This window comes from Penicillium manginii (assembly GCF_028828005.1).
Source record: "Penicillium manginii strain IBT 31320 chromosome Unknown utg000009l:1.0-3297300.0:1.0-3298630.0, whole genome shotgun sequence".
Lineage (NCBI taxonomy): Eukaryota > Fungi > Ascomycota > Eurotiomycetes > Eurotiales > Aspergillaceae > Penicillium > Penicillium manginii.
Window position 1 is genome coordinate 1,872,318 of NW_026643110.1, and position 21,677 is coordinate 1,893,994.

At 50.6% G+C, this 21,677-nt stretch overlaps 6 protein-coding genes across 6 annotated transcripts; 4 read left to right on the forward strand and 2 right to left on the reverse strand.

Annotated features, from left to right (window-relative positions):
- Nucleotides 1–170: 170 nt before the first annotated feature.
- N7533_012449 (putative YT521-B-like splicing factor) lies at nt 171–2,257 on the forward strand (the record flags this gene model as incomplete). Its single annotated transcript, XM_057109099.1, has 3 exons — nt 171–906; nt 1,033–1,628; nt 1,736–2,257. The coding sequence occupies 3 exons, from the start codon at nt 171–173 to the stop codon at nt 2,255–2,257; spliced, it is 1,854 nt and encodes a 617-aa protein (XP_056954200.1).
- Nucleotides 2,258–4,677: 2,420 nt separating this feature from the next.
- N7533_012450 (uncharacterized protein) lies at nt 4,678–5,490 on the forward strand (the record flags this gene model as incomplete). The annotated part of the gene is made up of 1 exon (XM_057109100.1): nt 4,678–5,490. One exon carries the CDS (start codon nt 4,678–4,680, stop codon nt 5,488–5,490), a length of 813 nt encoding a protein of 270 aa, XP_056954201.1.
- Nucleotides 5,491–6,197: 707 nt separating this feature from the next.
- On the reverse strand, nt 6,198–8,164 carry N7533_012451 (sugar porter family MFS transporter; the record flags this gene model as incomplete). The annotated part of the gene is made up of 4 exons (XM_057109101.1): nt 6,198–6,950; nt 7,046–7,469; nt 7,542–7,798; nt 7,853–8,164. 4 exons carry the CDS (start codon nt 8,162–8,164, stop codon nt 6,198–6,200), a joined length of 1,746 nt encoding a protein of 581 aa, XP_056954202.1.
- A 910-nt stretch (nt 8,165–9,074) lies between these two features.
- On the reverse strand, nt 9,075–15,402 carry stt4 (1-phosphatidylinositol 4-kinase STT4; the record flags this gene model as incomplete). Its single annotated transcript, XM_057109102.1, is given in 9 exon segments — nt 9,075–10,358; nt 10,424–10,711; nt 10,779–10,982; nt 11,045–11,297; nt 11,359–11,730; nt 11,784–13,997; nt 14,017–15,089; nt 15,154–15,337; nt 15,395–15,402. 9 exon segments carry the CDS (start codon nt 15,400–15,402, stop codon nt 9,075–9,077), a joined length of 5,880 nt encoding a protein of 1,959 aa, XP_056954203.1.
- Nucleotides 15,403–16,020: 618 nt separating this feature from the next.
- N7533_012453 (uncharacterized protein) lies at nt 16,021–18,202 on the forward strand (the record flags this gene model as incomplete). The annotated part of the gene is made up of 6 exons (XM_057109103.1): nt 16,021–16,059; nt 16,155–16,602; nt 16,658–17,250; nt 17,309–17,439; nt 17,513–17,529; nt 17,589–18,202. 6 exons carry the CDS (start codon nt 16,021–16,023, stop codon nt 18,200–18,202), a joined length of 1,842 nt encoding a protein of 613 aa, XP_056954204.1.
- Nucleotides 18,203–18,794: 592 nt separating this feature from the next.
- On the forward strand, nt 18,795–20,572 carry N7533_012454 (cytochrome P450; the record flags this gene model as incomplete). Its single annotated transcript, XM_057109104.1, has 4 exons — nt 18,795–19,040; nt 19,125–19,322; nt 19,397–20,452; nt 20,507–20,572. 4 exons carry the CDS (start codon nt 18,795–18,797, stop codon nt 20,570–20,572), a joined length of 1,566 nt encoding a protein of 521 aa, XP_056954205.1.
- Nucleotides 20,573–21,677: the final 1,105 nt, after the last annotated feature.

Genomic DNA, 21,677 nt, shown 5'->3' on the forward strand with positions numbered 1-21,677 from the left:
ATTTTGAGCGGGCCACTGACTTTCTTTTCGTCTTTTCCAACTGTAGTCTGTGTGTTTTACATTCAGCTTCCTTGGTCTCGTCTCACGAACCGGGCTCATGGGTGATGTTTCTTCTGGAAAAATTAACCCAATCCAAGGGACTGATGGGGTACCCGCGACATCACAGTCCAATGTTTCGAGGCGAACTTCAACACCAGGTATGTCTCTGCTCTTCGGATCTATCCAAGCAAGTCCTCAAAAAGGCAGAAGAGAAGCACACACTTACTCGGATTCTTCCACTTGCGATAGGAAACACAAAGACTAGCCAACCCGCCCAACCAGCACCAGCACCAACACCGACACCCATCAACTACTCATCAAGCCCATCGGGCTACCCACCCCATGGTCGATATGCACCTCCGTCTTCTATGAACATGGCCAACATGGCTTATGCTCTACCTGGCCATCAATCGACTGGTTTGCCGTTCGAACAACAGCACCACCTGCATCACTACCCCGCCACCCACGCCCAGGGGATGATGTACCCTATGCAATCAATGGGACATTATCCCGGTCAACACCCAACCGGTGCTGTCCCTTACGGTATCCCATATGCTCCAAACTTTCCTCCATACGCCATGCCTCAACATCCGGGAGCCGCTCAACACGGGGGGTCATTACCCTTCGTTCGTCCCCAACCCATCGTTGCAGAATATGACTGGGCATTCCCCTTCATATGGGCCAGGTTACTACCACCCGGGCTACAATGTACCCTACGGGCCTGGGGCCCTTCCCGTGGCGGCTCCAATGCGGCAACCGCCTCGTCAGGGCTCAACCTCGGCCTCTCGGGGATCATCTTCCACAAGTCCTTCCAAGCGGGATGTGGACAGGCGGACAGCGGAGGAATACGATGTTTCGAAAACCATCGTGGACGGTTCTAACCCAATGAAGTTGGCCGGCCCGAACGCTTCTGGTAAATGGTTCTAATAATCTATCAGATCATGGTTCTGATCGCAGTTTTAAAGTTGTTGCTAACGCTCGTACCCCAAACAGACGCAACCCCTTTATCCTACACAGCACCTTCATCGCCAAATCCGCCCCGAGGACCCCCGCGAAAGCCCAAGCAATCTGGCCATGCTCTCTGGGTCGGAAACCTACCGCCAGGCGCGAGTGTAATCGATCTGAAAGACCATTTCTCGCAAGACGCCACCGACGATATCGAAAGTGTGTTCTTGATCTCTAAGAGTAATTGCGCGTTTGTCAATTATAGATCTGCTCTTGCTTGTGCGGATGCTTTGGCGAGATTTCATGATTCACGCTTCCATGGCGTGCGTCTTGTCTGTCGGTTACGGAAGGGGTTTACGGCTCCTGGGTCTGGATCTGGGTCGGCATCGATGGGGCTTAGTGGTTTGGGATCACGACTTCGAACTGAGGAGACTCTCGACCCTCCATCTAGCGGCGAGGCTATAAATACAGACCCGGAAACGGGACCGGGTCCCACCCATCCAACTCAGGATGGGAACGCCCGATCTATCGACCGATATTTCATCGTCAAGAGTTTGACCGTGGACGATCTTGAACTCAGCAAGCAGAGTGGTATCTGGGCAACTCAGACTCACAACGAGACCAGTCTGAACCAAGCCTTCGAAGTAAGTATTCGATTCGATTACAATCCAAGTTCCGCCCCGGGACTCATTTTTTTTTTATACTCGAACCGACTGATTCTAACCCGGTTCTTTCTTTCTTCCTTCCCTAGACTACAGAGCACGTCTACCTAATCTTCTCCGCAAACAAATCAGGCGAATACTTCGGCTACGCCCGAATGCTATCACCAATCAGCGACGACGAAGACCTAGCCCTAGAAATGCCGCCACGACCAGACCCAGTACCAGGCTCCGCCCCGATCCCCGAAGAACTCGAAATGACCCTCACGCCCGCAACATCGAACGCGCCCAAGGGCCGCATTATCGACGACTCGGCCCGCGGCACGATCTTCTGGGAAGTCGAGTCTCTCGAAGACGAGACGGACGATGCGCGCAGCGAGCGCAGTGTTGAGGGATTACTTTGTCTCGAGGACGGCGAGGCGGAGGGTCAATCTTTTGGCAAGCCGTTTCGCATTCAGTGGTTGTCGACTGAGCGGGTGCCGTTTCATCGGACGAGGGGATTGCGGAACCCGTGGAATGCGAATCGTGAGGTCAAGATTGCGCGGGATGGGACCGAGATCGAGCCGAGTGTCGGCCGGAAACTTATTCAGTTGTTTCACTTGTCGCTTTCTTGATGGTGAAATGACCCGATGGTCCGGCCTGAGAGCCGGGTCTTTTTGGGATGGAGTGAGGGCGGGCTGAGGGGCAATGTGATGGGTCTGATTGATACTTGTCAGTCATGCATGTGTGGCCCGATCTGGCTCTTTTATTCTATCCTGGTGTATTCTGCCGATGCAGATTCTGATGGGGTGGGAATAGGAATTGGGGACTGGGGACTGGGTCGGTGCTGTGCTGTGCTGTCTATTGTCTTTTTCAGTCTGCATTGTGATCAAGTTGACGATGACAATAGGTGGCGTGGAGAATAAAATATGGGAAACGAGTAATACACGATGTACGTTCATTTCAATCTTGATGATTTTTCTTTTCTTTGTCTCTTTCGATATACATATTTTACCTAGTGGGGATTTTGGTCCCTCGAGTGATAATTATATCTTGCCTACCCTGGGCGTGTATTAGTATTAGTGCTGCGTACTTTAATCCCCCCTGATAGATGTCCCACGGCTTTTCACGAGGTTCCCTAGGCTCGTTGGCCGCTGCTATAAGAATGGTGCTGGTCCTGGGTGTCTTTTTCAGCTTAAACTTTTTATGGTCTTGTACGGAGTACATGGTAAACGACGCTCTCCTCTAGGAGAGGGGGGGAATGATTGTAAGAGCAGAGCACTTGACAGCACTCTGCAATAATTGTATCAAATTCATTTACTTATTAAAAACACAATATGGTAGCCCTAGCCTACTGGACAAAGAATTACTTCGGGCATGGGTATCAGGCATCCATGCTATGACATCATTTGCATACTATCCTTGCTCTTATGCCTAGTACAATGAATCAATGACTTACATAGAACTTGTATTTTTTTGATCTTGATGTGCAGATTGTCCCAAGGAAAATGCTGTCGAATCGGCCGTCTGTGACAGAAACAGTCGGCGAAGCAATTTACTTGTGTCAGGTCTTCAACACTGTGCGCATTGAATAACCTTCTCCCTACACTGGACACACAACTGGTGACAATATTTCTAAATTGACAGAGGGAGCCTCTTGGCTCACAGGAGAAGAATATAGTCCTCATTACGCAGGATTTTGTTTCTTTGGCGACCTATGGTTGGGCTGTGATGGGGACTGATTATTGATTACCAGCCTTTAAGGGACTTCTTGAATGAATTAAGGTTGGGACCTAATACAGCCCAGTACCCAAGGTGGCAGGTGCTGTAAAGCAAACCTGATATTAGGAAGCGGGTGAAGGTGTTTCTTGCACTACTGAGGCCTCAGGCTTGCGACTGACTCATCACTTCATTGGTTGTTGTTTTGTCGTTTGCAGTCCGTTTGCATGTAGGTAGAGCCAGTCGAGGTGTTGCGTGAGGGGTTTTCCGTCTATAGCCATTCTAAACCATCTTTCCTTTTCATCTGGGACAGTTTGAGCGGCATACTTGAGATGAAAGAGGAACAGTGGACGGTATATTGATATCCATGCCTTGGTATTCAGGCATTAACATATGATTCCTTACAGTCTTGGCAGTATATCATTTAGCACCAGTATTGTGTCTTCTTTATTCTTTCTTATCTTACAATAAATTGAATACCTAGGTACTGAATAATCTGTTCTAGAAAAGAATTACCCTTTTTCCACTAGCATTATAATAATGCTATATTATGGCTCGGTTATACCACCACGCCACACCACACCAGGCAATGATGATGGTATGATTGTGTACGGAGCAGAGAAACGTACGATGTGTATCGGCTGGACTGGCAAATAGGCTTATCGCTAGCAGAGTTTACCAAGTTAACAAAGTTAAGACAATGCAGATGCAGAGTGAATTAACCAACCATCATCCAGGGCAACCCCCACTTTCCGTCTTCCTAAAGCGGTACGCCGGTCAGAGAGAGATGAGTGGCTGTGAGGTGGATTTATGGCATCACCATTTATATCCACTTTGCATAGACCTATCCCATTAGGATACAGAGTAATCTACAGAGTATCTCCACCGCCGGATACGACAATAGCGCCACTTCCCCGGAATTTGGGCTAAGCTTAGCTTTCTCAAGGGCCCCTCCTTTTAGCACATCCCCATTCTTACTCTCTTCCCATCCCTGCAATTTGTAACCCTACTTCATTCTCTCCCACACACAACTCATTTCTCTCTTTATTCCCCTCTTTACTCTCCCCCCCCGCTTTATCTTCTGTCTTCCCTGCTTCCTCTCGTCTCTCTCTCTCTCCCAGAGCAGCTTCCTCTCTCCCAGCAGCTTCCGGTCTTTCAGCCATCGACGCTGCTTATTCTCTCTCCTCCATTCGACTTCTCTTGCATGTGAAGGGCGGCGAGTCCGTCCGACTTCCTCTTCTCATCCTCATCACCATCACATTCCCATTCACTTCCACCTCTGTACTACCTACCTCACCTCCCGCCACCTTACCCTTACCATATCTCATCGTGAATCATGTCCAACGACCGTTCCTCCCCTATCAACGTCCCTGAGCCCGAGTCTCGCCCTCGTCGAGCTTCCATCGCCGATCTCTTTTCAAAGCAGCCCGCGAGCAACTCGTCGAGACAACCCAGCCAACAGGCAAACCAACGACGCCTGTCCATCACCACCCTCGGGCTATCCGGTTCCCCCACCCAAACCTCAGCCTTTGGAAATCAGCACTTCCGTCGAGGCAGCATGTCTAGCTCCCTCGGCTCCGCCCCAACCGAAGACGCCGTCGCTGATGACCCCGAGGGCTCCTCACCCGGTGCCACCCCCAGCTCACCCTGGGCCCGAAGAGTTTCCTTTGGTGCACAAGCCCTCCGTGAAGCCCGTGCCGGAAGCATAAGCAACGGTAGATACCCTCCCCGTTCTGGTTCTGGCTCTGGTCCTGCCTCTGCCTCTGTTTCTGGTGCCTCTGTTCCTTCGTCACTGGCAGGGGTGCGCCGCTCGCCTCCCTTGGGAAGCGCCAGCGGCCCCACCCCTGCCCAACCCCGATCTTCCGCAAGTATTCAAGCGTCTCCACTGGAAGAGAAATCTAACCCGTCGCGCCGAGTAGGCGAAGGTTTCAACTGGTCGGAAGCCCTGCGTTCGCGGGCCGAGCGTGCCCCGTCCATCGGCGGTCCCATCTCGCCGCAGAATCCCTCGGCGAATCGTTCCCACAATCACCAACGTGCCGCCTCCATTGCCTCCATGGAGCAACCTATTCGGGAAATTCCCAAGCAACCGAAGCAGAATAAGCCCGATTTCTTCCAGGAGAAGATTCTACGTGGTGACTTTATGGATTAGATGGGAGTGGTTTGGCTGGGTATTTTCTTTGCATACATCTCCTTCGCCTCCGAGTGCTTTTGGAATGAGCGGCCTGTGGTCGTCGGCATCGGGGGGCTGGGTTCTTTCTTTTGTTGCCAGCGTGCCTTTCTCTATGTGATGTGTTTCTACTACATTCCCCAGTGGGGCCTTGACTTGAAAATGGTTTCAATTATCCATCTGTCTCTTTTTTTCCTTCTGTCTTTTTCTTTTTCTTTTACCATTTCTATGTTTATGCACCTGGTGATAAGCGAGGAGAAGATTGATTTTATTTGGTTTGGTTTGGGCTGGGCTGGGCTGAGCTGGATTGACTGGCCTCTGGATGCTCGTCATTTATTCCGCGTTGATTCGTGCTTATCTTTCTTTGTTGATGTTCTTCAAGAACTTGTCTTTACTACTTCAGCCTCATCCTGGTGTTGAGGATTTGATTTATTCTGATTTGATGGTATGGTATCTGAACACCAAATTGACATGATAGTTTCTTTATTGAGCAAAACCATAACTGATTCCATCGTAATCCCACCCTCTCTTTCATCATTCTGAAGTGTATATACTACGCAATTCATGAGTATGATCTACCTATCTCATCATTCATATCGTCATCAACTTCCCATCTTCATCCCCACTCGCCTCTCACTTTGCCTCTCGCCTCCCGCCACTCAACCCCTACTATAACTAAATAATATCAACTAACTACCAGAAGGCCCTGCAACAGCAGGTCCAGCAGCAGCATCCTCCTCATGCATATGAACCGGCTCTTCAGCCTTATTATTCCCACCCTCCTCCTCCTCCCTCCCCAACCCCTCCGCCAATCCACGATCCATAAGCTGAGCCGTAGTAAGCTGGTGCTCCGGCGCCGGCGCCTCCCACTTACTACTCTCCCAAGGCTTAACGCGCATAACATACATCATATCCATCTCCTCAAGCGTCTTGTCCTTACCCTCGATAACAAAGAAGTAAACAGTGAGCACAGCGAAAAACAAACACCCCGCAAAAACATACCCATACGCAAAATCAATATCATGCGTAATAAACGGCGTAAAGAACCCAATCAAGAAGTTCCACAGCCAATTCGACGCCGTGGCCATGGCCATTGCGCGTGCGCGGTACCGCGATGGGTATAATTCTGCGACGATTGCCCAGACCATGGGGCCCCAGGTCATGGCGAAGCCGGTGATGAAGAGGCACGCGAAGACGACCATGGCCTTGCCGGCGCCGGGGGTGTTGGCTGGTTCGTTGATGTCGAGGCTGTAGTGGCCTACTGAGGCGAAGATGAGGAAGCAGATGAACATCCAGATTCCGCCGGCTATGAGGGATTTGCGCCGGCCGAAGTGCTCGATTACGTAGAGGCCGCCGAAGGTTGTGCCGAAATTTACGCCGCCGAGGATCATCTGTGTTACGTATGTGTTGCTTATTCCTGCGCCGTTGAAGATGACCGTGCCCTGGGGTCCAAAATTAGCGGGATTTGGTCTTCGTTGTATGGGTAATTAAGGGTAAGGGCTGGGCTGGGCTGGGCTGGGGTTGTGTATCAACTCACGTAGTAGAAGAAGTAATTGGCGCCGGTTAATTGCTGGAACATCTGGAGCACTACGCCCAGGGCAATTCTGTACGGCATGCGCGGGGCTTGGAACATCTCAACCCAGCCATGCCAGCCGCCCTTGGAGCCTTTCTCTGCTTCCTGTTGTTCTTGGATTTCGAGGAGTTCGTGCACGATGACGCGGTGGGATTGCGGGACGCCGTAGAGCTTGGACATTGTCTTCTTGGCCGTTTCGGCGCGCCCGTTGCGGTAGTCGAATCGTGGGCTTTCGGGGAAGAGAAGGATTCCAAAGCCTAGGAGTAGACCCCAGAGGAATGTTATTCCTAATGGGATGCGCCAGCTGGCGGTGTTGTCGATGGACTCGGTGCCGAAATTTATGCAGTATGCGACGAAGATGCCCAGCGTTACGAAGAGTTGGTATGAGCTGGGGTTGTCGTTAGTTGAGTTCAGCTGATTGGGAAAAGATGGATGCTTGCGCTGCTAATTGATGACTTACCAAACCATTGCGCCGCGAATGTGTCGAGGCGATATCTCGCCTTGATACATGGGTACTAGGAGTGAGCAGGCGCCGACGCCGAAACCAGTTACGAACCGGCCCATCATCATTTGGTACCATTTTCCAGCCGGGGCGGTGATTTGGATTATCAGCCCGACGTGTAGAATGATACACCAGGCGAAGATGGACCATTTACGTCCGATTCGGTCGGCTAGGGGTCCGGCAATGAGTGCTCCTATCAATGTGCCGATTGAAAGCTGTGAAGAGTTAGATAAATGAGGATAGATGTGGTGTGGTGCAGCGGTGCATACCATTGAAACAATCAGTCCGGACCGAACGTTACTGAATTCGTAAGAGCCATCTGATTTGAGCTGTGCGTAGCGCTCTTTGTAATTCTTCATCTCGAGAAAGCCCGATATCTGGCCGGTGTCGTAGCCGAAGATTATACCGCCGATTGAGACGAAGGCGCCTAGTGTTAGGGAGCGCCATGTTACCCATGGGATCTTGGATTCGTCAAAAGAGCTGCTTCGGCGCTTTTCATCGGTGTCGTTTGAGAGGTCGGTTAGGGGAGGGGATTTTGCTCCGGGGTTGTTGAGTTCTTTGTTTGTGAAGGGGTTCTTCATTGTGGTGGGTGAGTTGGTGATATCTTCACGGTTTCAATGTTGATTTGGTGATGGATTGGTTATCATGTCCTTGTGGAGGGACAATTGATTATGAATATGGAAATTGAAAACGAATATGAGAATGGAAATGAAAAAAAAAGACGTTGATCTCTCGTCTTGGGAATAGGTAAGTGGCGGGGTATGCGTGTCAATGAGCGCATGGCAAGGCGTTTGCCTCTTTTAAGGGCTACCCTCAATCGCAGGTGGTTCTGAATCATAGCCTTGCCACGTCCGGCGCATTGGAGAATGGAGTTCGTCATTGATTGGAGCCACTTTGAGCAACAGCTAGCCCTAGTGGCAGTGGATACTGTGAGCAGGTAGTAATTAAGCTATATCTACTAGTTATATTGACATGGATGCTGGTAGTAGTAATTAATTTGTCTGAGATGCAAGGCACACACCATCTCCTACACTCCGGCCCAACCTATTACACTACAAGGATTATCCAGCCTCCCCGAGCGTGAACCATTGTTGATGAACTTATTAGAATCGAGGCTGATTCCGTCATCAGATTGCTGGTGGCTAGAAAGTCGTGACGTCAACCACCCGCCCTTTGTCAACAATGATCGACCGGGGAAACCTTGTGGCGAACTTTATTTGCTCCGAAGATGAATGGATGGTTGAAGGAGAGGCGCTAGGTGATTTTGGTTTGGGCCAAATCACGGCGATGGTATGGTCTGGTAGTGCACCTTGGAATCTGAACGGGAGGCTGCGGGAGGCTGGTTCAAACGTTTCTAGAATAGACTACACTACAGCTACAACTGGAAAGAGATCGATAAATAAAGTAAATCAGGATATATTAATCAATCGGTCCGAAAAGGCATCGACGAAGAAGAGAAAATTAAGGCCACACAGGTACTATCTACTCCACTTAGTAGGGAATTCCGTTCGTCATGAGCTGGAACTGGTCATATCCCTTGGTAGAAACACTCATATAAGACTTGCGCACAAGATCCCGCATATACTCCGCAGCATCGCGCTCATTCTTCTCGAGAACAAACCGGGCCCGGAAATTCTGCAGCGTTTCAGGCTTGAAGCACGGCAGCCCGCTATCAAGCATCAACGACACGATATGCGCCAGCTTCGTACAGTAGGGTCGCGAGGCCAGGAAGGCCTTCACCACCAGCGACTCGAACCAGCGGTAGGGCTGGGTGTTGGTCGGGTTGTGCGAGTTATGTCCCGGCAAGCTGATACCCGAAGTGCCGCTAGGATGATGTGCGGGATTGTGGGTGCCGCTCATCACGGCCACCATCTCCGACGTTAGTTTGAAAGGTGCGCGTTCGAATCGGACGCCGCCGGGTGCGATATCGAAGCAGAAGCCGAAATCGATGTGGATGATGTGGCCTGCGTCGTCGACCATGATGTTACCGTTGTGTCGGTCTTTGAATTGGAGGAGGAAGGAGATGACCGAGTACGCGGCCATACTCTTGACAAAGTTGGTGCGTGCTTCTTGGAAGCGGATTGAGTCTTCGCCGCCGTATTTCGAGACGAAGTAGTCGTAAAGACCATTGACTGCCTCGCGGCCCAACATATCGCGGGAAATTGAATTCGGCAACACATCGATCACACCGCATCCAGGCGCGGTGGATGTGACTCGGTATGGGAATACCCAGACGTCGAGGCCAACGCTGGAGAAGATGCTGCGGAAGGCTGCGATCATCTGCAGGGCAAGCATATCTTGACGGCAGTCATCACCGACCTTGAAAATGGCCGATTGCCAGATTTCATATGTCTCCTGCTCGGCTTCCTTCGTGCGCACGGATACCTGGCGCTGGTGGCCGGCCTCGTGGACCAGGGCAGCGGCCTTGGCATCTAGACGAGGTCGAGTCTTTTGGATACGGAAAGTAGCCATGTAAGGCGCCTTTGCGTGACTTTGAAGCGGTTTTCCGGACTTGCGGTCGATTCCAACAACCACACCATCGGGGTTACTGGGGAGATAAACTCCGACTTCAACCTTGATCTTGCGCAGCTCTTCTTCGATCTTCTCCTTTTTCTCGGGCTTGCTTCTCTTGATGTAAGGACGAAGCTTACCTGAGACACCGGTAACTTCACTGAAGAAGGAGAATTCTCGTTCGTAGAAGATACGCTCCTCTTCAGAGAAGCTCGAGATCAAGTTATCCAGGAAGCGGTCTAGTGTCGGCTTGAGAGGATCCGGCTAGCGAGTGTGTTATGGTTAGATCATTGTCAGAAGGAAAGGTAGACGAGCCAGAGTAAGCTTACAATTTGGGAATCCTCGTCTTTGTAGGAGTTTGCCTTCATGTTCCAAATCACTTGATGCGCGAATAGCTGTGATAGTTTGGCGGTTTCGAGGATATAACGCTCAACGTATCCCAGAGCATCGTATCGCAGGGCCTGGACCAATTGAGGAACGAAATAGAAGCGGACATCCATGGAGTGACTTTCCAGAGCACGCATCGCGTATTGCAGAATGAATGGATGGTTACCATAAGCGGGCAAGAAGTATGTCAAAGCTTCGGTAGGATTGACAGGTGCCCAAAACAGCAAATACTAGATAACATATTAGCTCACTGAAGGGACCTCGACTTCCACCTCGAACCCGATACACCGGACTTACCTTCAATTGGAAATTGACATCAGATGGCAAAGACGAGTCAAACATGATTTCAAGGGCACAGGCTTCGGTGATGGCCTTTTCGGGGAAGTTCATGATAAGCCATCGAACATCCTGCTGCATCTTTGGCGATGGGAACCGGGCAGCAAGCTGAATAGCCAGGCCGGGACTCTCAGACCACGCAAGTCGGAGGAAAGAAGCAACACCCTAGTAGACCATGTTAGAGGCAGTCTCAAGTAAAAGTATCGGGATAACCATGGAATGAATACCTCTGCGGGATTCTTCCCTCCGATCAAGGGCATATGGTGCTTGCGCTCTGGCTCCAGAGGGAACAGCCAGACCCGAAGGCGGGATCTCTCATGTTCAATGAGAATTTGCAACAGATCCTGCTTAGCTTGCAGAGACTTGTAGGATCCTTGCGACTGAGAGGCAATATCTGCAACGCTTCGGAGCATAGACAAGGTATCGACGAAGACCTTATCCTCAGCTTTGATTTGTAGACGGTTGCCGCCAAAGGACCATCTAGAAGATTCAAATGTTAGAAATAAGCTCTACTTTACGAGGGTGAAAAGCCAGGACATACCTCGGCGTATGTTTGAACCAGGCGAGGGCAGCCGAAAGGATCTGATCCTTGAGTTTCCAAGTTGCCGGGCCGTCTCGTGGTCGAAGGTTGTTGAGGATCTTCAATCCGAATACGATTATACGGAAATGGATCTCTCTTGCCAGGGGGTGGCTTTGGGTATTCGCGAGGGCCACAACCGTGCTGCTAACCAGTCGACAGAACAGTTGCTGATCCTGCAGGTTTCCGAGGCGTACGGCATTGAAATGGCTCTCGAAGAACTGGAGAACACGCATGTGGGGCGATAAAGCGTTCTGCGCATCTTGCTGCTGTTTGAGCATTAGAGCTTTGTCAGTTGGAAGAAGCTCGATCTGGGCATGCATTGGGTCAACACATCTAAGGCTGTTAGTATTTTGGTTGAAACTTTTTCATGTGGAAGAGGAACGTACTCGAATGACGGGTCAAACAGCCCTTGTCGGCATTGAACACTTCTTTCCCATGCCTCGACAACTTCCGAGAGGATTCGGGGTTCAATGCTAGGGTTTTCATGAATGACCCCAAGCCAGAGAGACACTCCCAGCTTGATCGTTTCTTTGGTAAAGATTCGGAAGGGCAGAGCAACAAGGTAGTGAACAACCGACAGCCGGGGCTTGCTGCTGCTGCAAATGAGACCAGCGGCCTGTCTAAGCAAGTCCCGGACCTCAATAAGCGGAATATCCTCGCCATTGACACTGCGCCCATAGATATGGGAAAGAGTAGCCTCCAGACGATCAGCGGACTCGGGGGACATTTCAGCTTCGGGTGGGTGGCCACTAGTTCCGAATAGATCGTAGTTTGGCCCATGGAGCAAGCGCATATCAGGACGGCGGTACTTTTGACGAGTGGTGTAAAGTGCCATGAAATCAGAAGCCAGGTTGACATCACTGCTGTCGTGACTATCAAGGGAGCTTAGTCGAGGGTCGCTCTGTGGAATCAGAGAACCCATTTCCAATGCGAAAGATCGGCCCATCGAGATGTGACCATATCCCCCATCATCATCGTATTCCGAGAGATAGGTCTGAAGGAGCCCTTGGATGTCGAGAGGGGCAATGTTCAGCACCGCCGTGACCCATGCTTTAGCATGTCCAAGGAATCGGTCCAGGGTCACCTTCCTAAAAGCATAGTTATCAGGCAGATCCACCCGAACAATACCCATCGGAGAAACCAAAGATGGCTTCCACTCAAATTCATCCAGCTCTCCTTGAAGACAGGATGACCACATGACAGTCAGAATTTCCAAGAGAGCAAAGAGAGAATGCTTCTCACACAGAGCCGAAGGGCATTCGCGGATGATCTTATCAACACATTGCGTGGCGATACTCTGAACCCTTTCAATGCGGTGGCAGCAAGCCACCAGGAAATCTGCCAACTGCTTAGACAAGAACGGCGCCGAGAAGTCGTCGAATTCTCCGGAAACTGTTCGCGATAGATAGCAAGAAACAGTTTTGTCGGCGACAGCGCTCATGCATACAACCATTTCTGGGGTTGCAAGAGACGGGTCGCGGAAGTAGTTGAGAATCTTGGTGCAGTCACCTGCCGACGCACGGAGGCTTTCAATCAAAAGAACAGCATTGAGGAACACCGATCTCGGATAATCCAGCCGTTTGATATCAGATTCGCGACCAGCAAGCTCTGCAATCAATGTTTTTTTCTGCTCCAAAACTCGCTGCGGCCCGGAGCCTCGTCTGAGAACAGTGTTGAGCTCTACATCACTCTCGAGAGACTCCATGCGTTCTTCGGCGATGAGTGGCGGGGAGTGGCTTGCAAGCAAACGAAGCTCCTTCATATGCTGCTGTGCAACAGCTGAGTTGAGGGATATTCCGTGAACGGCAATATTAAACCAGGCATCCCGGAACAAGGACATGATGGTATCATCATATTCGAGCGGAGAATGAGACATTTCCAAGGTCTTTGGAGCAGAGATCAAGAGTGACAGTGGTTTCAAGAGAGGGGTGATATCGCTCGAGGCAAAGACAACCTCCCTATGGCGCTCTGTCTCGAGATCCGGCACATCACCCTTGTTGACAATACTCTCCAACAGATGAATGAGGTAAATTCTATGAAGAGGGGAGTGTCGATCCAAAATCACCGCCAGCTGTGACATGGCGGATTTGACTGCCTCGGAAATCACAGTCAAACTCTTGTGCATTCCATCAAGATAGATGCGAGTATAGAATTTGAGCAACAGTTGGAACTCGGCCGACCCACTGCTCAAAGCGAGGACGGCAGTTTCTTGGATGATGTACGCATCTACCGCGACCCCAAGTTTTCCAACCTTCTGAAGCAGCATTGATTGTGCCAGAGCAGTGATTTTGTCATCATTGCAGCTAGTAGCAATAGCCACAATCGCGTGGATGACATTCCTGAAGATGAGAAGATCCTCTTCCCCAGAGGCAGAGAGAGATGTTTGGCTGCCGTTTCTGTATGCGCCAAGGTTGGTTGCATTGCCAACGAGATCGCCGAGGAACTGATCCTGGGCCGAGGAATCACCGTTTGCGCTAGGGCTCAGTGCATTTCCCAGCGAGTACAGGGTGGTAATAACGGCATCTTCTGAAAGAATGCTAAGGACTTGAGCAAGGCATTTAGCAGCCACGGCAACAATTGGACCGGTAGGAGTTCCCCCCCTGAGTCAAAAATTTCAACAAGCAACGTCTCCCTATCGAAGCACCACTCGAGGACATCCTAGCGAGGATAGCCGTGCATTTCAAAGCAATGATTGCCAGACTATCAGATGCCATTTGCCGAGCATCAGCCAGAGTGTCCTCAAGCCACGAGAGAAGAACATCGTTGTTTGTAGCATCCTCTCCCAAAACGACGCAATTCAAGAAACCGACTAGCGCATCTCCCTTGACGGAAAAGGCCAGTCGCTGTTGGGAAGGAGAACCAACTTGTAAGTAGTCGGAGCCATCTGCAAGCAAATTAATCTCCTCGCTGATGAGATCGGTGATACGCTCGACCAGAGCAATGTCAGCCTCATCATAGCCCTTCGCGATACTCATTCCTGCCATGTACTCGTCTAGCAGTTGGTCATCGGACAAGTTCTGGGACTCGATCAAGGATGCAGCGGATGACTTGACAAAGCGCATGAAGCCCTGTTGCACTAGCATGGCACCTAGGGGCCGACCTTGGACTGCATAGCGACGCGTGTACTTTCTCCAGTCCTTGAATGAGTTCTCGGTCATACCTGCATTACGAATAGTGGATGAGGCTGTCTCGACCGCGATCATAAATGGCTCGGAGAGCATGACCCGCAGGCCATCGATGATTCGAATCTTCTCGCCGGAGGACCAGATAGAGGTATACTTGGCAGAAGACTCAAGGAATCCAACCAGGGAGACTGCAATTGACAGAATGGCAATAGACTCATGAACGACTCCGCGGCCACCTGCCTCGCTCGACGAGTATTGGAAAGGAGTTACCGCGTTGATAGCCTCACTGCAATTGTTCAAGAACTCTGTCGCCGAAGTGACGACAACTTGACGCAATGATGGGAACCTTGTCCCAAGCGATAGGAGTGCCGTGGTCAGGTTGTTGGTGAGTGTTTCCCATGGCGATGGCTTGACATTTTGTAGGAAAGGCGACGACCGGAACAGCTGGCTGGGAGCTTCGGGCAAGTAGCGAGCCAGTTGAGTTACCAACTTGGTCGCATTTTCTTGGTCCTTGACAGAATTGGCAGCTTTGCAAAGAGCCAGAAGGACGTCGAGTTCCCGAATTCCCTATCAATAGACGTCAATGTGTGTCCCCAGCAAGCGGGGGGTCAGGCGGTCTCGATTTGCGCACCATTGGGACCCGTGAAGTCGGGGATTTGTCTTTCAAGACACCATTTAGAATACCATCGGCCTGACGGGCTGGCCGGATTTGCTGATTCAGACGGACGAGGTCCGATTCATTGCCTCGGGCAGGTTGCTTGACGGCCAAAGCGGCCAATTTCTCAAAGGCGGAGCGCCTGATGCCGACGGAGAGACTGCAAGGGGTCATTAATAAACGGGGGAGTTAATCAGATATGAAAGAGACTACGTACCCATCCATCTCGGCGAAAGTGCAGAGATGTGAACTTGGGAAGTTCAAGTTCAAGGAGAATCCCCCAATATTCTGGGGAAGGGGGGAAGCTCGGCACGTGTCACGATTTGCGGAGCCAATTTTGTCCTCGCCGTGGAATGAGCCTTGTTTGTTTATTCTCCTTTCTACGAATATGAGTAAATTGTAAATTCCTCAGAAATTTAAATTATATATTCCTTATTTACATGTATGCTATATGTATATTCATATGTACAATCACAACAACATAGATATAGACAAAGACTCGTAATATAACACTAACACCGAGTACTCCGGCGAGGCTCATTTCGCTGGGGCGGGTGGCGGCGCGCGCTTCTCCCTCGAGCTGCGACTTCCAAGCTCCTCCTCCCACCTCCTCCAGACTTCCTCAACAGCTTTCGCACCCCCCAAATTTCACGTCGTTTCGTGGGGTCTGTGATCAGTCTGTTTAATTCAATCCAATCTTGTCGGGATTTCCTTGTCCCTTCCCGGCCGCTGTAAAATCGTCTTGGAACGTCAATGCCGCAGTGATTCATCCGGTTATCACCCGCTAATTGGCCTGTGGACAAGTCCCTGAGACTAGGGGTCTGTGTGCTATAAGTAAGAGCCATGCCGCCTCGTGAAAAAAGCTCGCTCAAACGGGGAAGAGTGAGTACTACTATCCACGTTGACGTTGACGTTGACGTTGACGCAGCATATCTGCCTGGAGTGGCCTTGCTGACCATGCGCTCGATCAATTCTAGGTCAACCCCGAAACGGACTCGCAAGATCAGAAGAAACCCCGACGCTCCCAAAGAATATCGAGTCAGCAACAACTGGAGACGCCGGTGGACCATGACTACCTCCCCACCCCGCTGACGCATGCCAACTCGAGCGCGACAGACATTCGCAAAGAAGTCACTGCCACTCCACCGGACAGCCCGAGTCATAACCCCGATATCTCGCAGACAGTGTCTTCCCCGCCGGGTGATACTCAGGCCCTCTCGCAATTTGTATACCCGCCGCGGGCTTTTGCGGACGAGGTCGACGATGAGAGTGCCGAGGGTGTTTGGGGGTATCTTCTCCCGCTGGATGACAACGTGAGCCATCCGTTCGTTCTGAAGAAGCGTAATAGCTGTGATACACGGGAACGGGCTCCTAAGAAGGGCCAAGCTCCCGGTGGTTACCTGATCGGCCGTCACCCTGAGTGCGGTATGCAAATTTCCTATCCCGGGCGCTGTACGCCTGAAAGCTGATGAGTCAATAGATCTGGTGATTAATATCCCCACCATTTCGAACCGACATTTTCTTCTCTTCTCGGAGAAGCGTAAGGGAGATGTTGTTGCCATGCTGGAAGATCTTTCGAGCAATGGTACCTTTGTCAACGACGCTATAGTGGGACGAAACAAACATCGCGAGCTTGAAGATGGTGACGAAGTGTCTATTCTGGGCGAAGCTCGCTTTGTCTTTCGCTACCCTCGTACGCGAGACACGCATGGATTCCGCCAACAATACCGGATCCTACAACAACTTGGAAAGGGCCATTTTGCGACTGTTTACCTCTGTGTTGAGCGGGCTACTGGAAAGCAGTTTGCCGTCAAAAAGTTTGAAAAGCGCCCCGGTGACTCCCAGAAGAACCAAGGCGAGGCATTACAACAAGAAATTGCTCTCTTGATGGGTGTCAATCATCCGAATCTGCTCTGTCTGAAGGATACATTCGATGAAGCCGATGCTGCTCATCTCGTTCTGGAACTTGCTCCCGAAGGCGAGCTGTTCAACCTGATTGTCAACAAGCAGAAACTGACCGAGGCCGAGACCCGCCATCTCTTCCGCCAACTCCTTGAGGGCTTGAAATACTTGGTATCTAGATGCTGTATCACGCGGAAACGACAAGGCTGATGCTAACATACATTTTCAGCATGACCGAGGAATCGTTCATCGCGATATCAAGCCAGAGAACATCCTTCTTGCAGACAAGAAAATGACTGTCAAGTTGGGTGATTTTGGACTTGCGAAGATCATCGGCGAGGATTCATTCACAACCACCTTGTAAGTGTGAAGCTTTCTATTCATCCCTTTTCATCTCGTTTTGCTTGTACATGTGCTAATATGGGATACGCAGGTGTGGTACACCAAGTTGTAAGTTATTATTTACGACCCCCAACTGTGAGCCTTTTGAAAAGAAACTAATTGTGTAGATGTGGCACCCGAGATCCTACAGGAGACAAAACAGCGACGCTATACCAAAGCCGTGGACGTCTGGTCCTTGGGAGTGGTTCTTTATATTTGTCTCTGCGGGTTCCCGCCCTTCTCGGATGAACTGTATACGCCACAGAATCCGTGGACACTGGCCCAACAGATCAAGATGGGTCGATTCGACTACCCATCACCATACTGGGACTCCGTGGGAGACCCAGCATTGGACCTGATCGACCGAATGCTTACTGTCGATGTCGAGAAACGAATCAGCGTCGACGACTGTCTCGAACACCCGTGGCTTAATGAGAAGCCCCTCAGCGTCAACGATAGTACCGATGGACTGACGGGCGCACTCGGTAAGCTGGACTTCTCCAAGCGCAAGGTTGAACGTGAACGCACTTTGTTAAGTAGCGTGAATGCGGCTGAGTTCAGTGAACATGTTGAGGATGGCGCTGCCCCGATCAAGGTATTCCGCAAGAATGAGGCTGGGAAGCGTGTTCACAACCGTCCGGCGAAAGTCTCTCGTCGAGAACCTTCTCCTGGAGACAATAGCGGCCCTCGAGACTTCGCTAACCTCGGTGCTCGAGGAGATCCCGCATTGTATGAAGAGTAGATCTGGGATCGAAGATTGCTTCGGTGGATCTGAATGTCGTGTTCCAATTCTGTTTTTCTAGTATTTTCTTGTTTCATTTAATTGTCCAAGGGGGAAATCATGCGTTGGGCTTGCACAGTGGCTGTGTGAGTAAAAAGGAACTTCAATGTATAGGTAGATGGCGTCGGAATCATACGTTTTTCTTTTTTTTCCATTCTTAGATGATATCGTGCGATCGTCAGGTACCGGCGGACAACACCCCCGAAGTGGCCGAAGTGGCGTGAGGCATCAACTCCCTTGATGCCAATTCAAAAGAAATTCCGGGACTCCGGGCTTTTATCTGCCTCAAGGACCAGTGAAAATCATACGTTATAGATTCCAGCCAATTAAAGCCTTGTTCATTTTAAACGAGAATTAAGCCCAAAAAAATAGGAGTCCAAATAAAATAATAAAAAACTTGAAATGGGCGGGAACCAGGGGGCGGGTCCAGCCTTTCGCCGAATGACAGTGAAGATTATTATTCTTGCGATCTTCCCCCCCCTTCCCACCTCTTCCTCCTTGAAGAGTCCCCCCCGTTCGTCAACACCCCCCATTGAGCATCCTACACATCGCCATGGGTCTCTTCGCAACTATTCTCGACTCGTTTTGCGAGCATTGCTCCGACCAGTCCATCTACACCATCGTGGCAGTCGGCGCATTGTCTTTCATTGCCCTCTCCGTCGTGGTTAATGTCCTTCGTCAATTGCTGTTCAAGAGCCCTCATGAGCCCCCTCTGGTTTTCCACTGGTTCCCCTTCGTTGGGAGCACCATCAGCTATGGCATGGAACCTTACAAGTTCTTCCAGTCCTCTCGCGCAAAGGTTTGTTTGCCGCGCAATCCTTTCTCCCCCCTAATTGGAAATTGTTTCAATTGTCGCTAACCCCCGGCTCCTTCCACCCCACAGTATGGCGATATCTTTACATTTGTCCTCCTGGGCAAGAAGACCACTGTCTACTTGGGTACCAAGGGTAACGACTTCATTCTGAACGGAAAACTGCGCGATGTTTGCGCCGAGGAGGTTTACTCGCCACTCACCACCCCCGTTTTTGGCCACGATGTTGTCTACGATTGTCCTAACGCGAAGCTGATGGAACAAAAGAAGGTAAGATGATCGAGATACTTCAAAAGGCACAGTACTCTATGAACTCCTCAGCTAACCGGAATCTTTGCAAATAGTTCGTGAAATTCGGCCTCACCTCCGACGCGCTTCGCTCCTACGTTACCCTCATCACCAACGAAGTCAATGACTTCGTCGAGAGCTCTCCCGCCTTCCAGGACAACAAGGGAACATTTGACGTCTCGAAGATTATCTCCGAAATCACCATCTACACTGCCTCGCGCTCGCTCCAAGGAAAGGAAGTCCGCGACCGATTCAACTCCACCTTCGCCGAAATGTACCACGATCTGGATATGGGATTCGCCCCCATTAACTTCATGCTTCCCTGGGCCCCGCTGCCTCACAACCGCCGCCGCGACGCTGCGCAGCGCAAGCTGACCGAGACCTACATTGACATCATCCGCAAGCGCCGCGAGGACGGTGGCAAGAAGGATTCGGAGGATATGGTTTGGAACCTCATGTCGTGCACTTACAAGAATGGCACCCCTATCCCGGACAAGGAGATTGCACACATGATGATTGCCCTCCTGATGGCTGGACAGCACTCTTCTTCTTCGACCGCCGCCTGGATCGTCCTGCGCCTCGCCACCTGCCCCGAGATCACCGAGGAGCTGTACCAAGAGCAGATCCGTGTTCTTGGCGACGAGCCTCTTACCTGGGAGAACCTGCAGAAGCTGGATCTCCACTCCAAGGTCATCAAGGAGACTCTCCGCATCCACGCCCCGATTCACTCTATCATTCGCGCTGTCAAGAACCCCATGCCTGTCGAGGGAACTCCCTACGTCATCCCGACTACTCACAACGTCCTCTCTTCCCCCGGTGTCTCTGCACGATCGGAGGAGTTCTTCCCCGATCCTCTGAACTGGAAGCCTCACCGTTGGGACGAGGCTCCTGCTGAGAAAGAGGATGAGGACGAGGAGAAGATCGATTACGGATACGGTCTTGTTACTAAGGGTACTAACAGCCCTTACCTTCCATTTGGTGCTGGACGCCATCGCTGCATTGGTGAGCAGTTTGCCTATGTGCAGCTCGGTACGATTCTCGTCGCCTTGGTGAAGCAGTTCAAGTTCACCAGTACTCCCGGCAACAACGGAATTCCCGAGACTGATTATTCGGTATGTTATCCCCGCGGTATCTTTTCGCTATGCCTGTACTAACTCACTCGATAGTCCCTGTTCTCCAAGCCTCTTGGCAAGTCTTTCGTGCAGTTCGAGAAGCGCGGAACAAAGGCGTGAAGGACTGGAGTTATGGTTGCGCATTGCACAGAAAGAAAAAACGCATAAAGGACAAAGACACGAGCATTGCCTATACTTTATTTTAATGACCTTGACCTTCATAGATGTCACTAGGGCCTGGCCCGACCTTGCAATTCTCTTCGCGGCGTTTGCTGTCGTCGTGTCGATGTTTGAATGATTGGATTGTACCCGCTGTATCATACTACCCATTTCTATTTTATTATTACTACTTATTTCTGTTGCTCCTAATCACCTCCTTGTATAGCCATTTCCAACGTGCTATGATGTCGTTGCAGAAGATTAATGGACCCGAAACATCTAGACCAGAGGTGCAAGACTGGGAAGACATTATTATTGTGTTGATGGGATGGGAGGATGAAGTGCTCCATTTCCGATCACATATTGAGCGGCGGCACCTGAATCTTCTTCACCTGGAGGGGTGATGCCCCGTTTTAAATATGTAAAGAGACTTTTTGAATTTAGAAAATGATTCAGATAATGATTTCGCAGTGTGAAATTAGACTCCTATTCGCTGCTTTCCTTCTGTCACGATCTAATATCATATACTTATGTGATGCGAGTCATGTCATGTATGATCAAGTTTGGTTTCGCTTCCCCCCCCCCCTTCCTCCTCCCATTTTTAGACCCAATTTAGCACTGGAATTTCCTAGGCAGTGCAGAGTGGCTAAGCGCCGAGGCAGAAATATCCTGCACATCGACCAATGAAGCCTCGGTCATGGCATCGAGAAGGCAGACTCTGTTATATTATCTTCGTAGTGACTATGTGGTCTCTGCCTTTCCATCGCGTTTAAGGGGCCAAATCTGCTCCAACAACCAGGCGAGCCGTCCTCACAACCAGCGTAAAAAGGGGCGAACAGCTGCCCTTGACTGCAAACCTTTTTTTTCTCAATAAAAAAATAGTGACTTCACGGGAGCTTATACCGTTATCCATCAATTTCTTGATGGACCGACACCGAAATCTTCCTCCCTCCGGTCCAGTTATACAGGCGAAGAGGGCATACAGCGAGGCTGATGCAGCTTCCGACAACACTACTAGTGGCAAAAGGTAAAGTTTTGATATCTTCAAGATAATTACTCTTCTCAT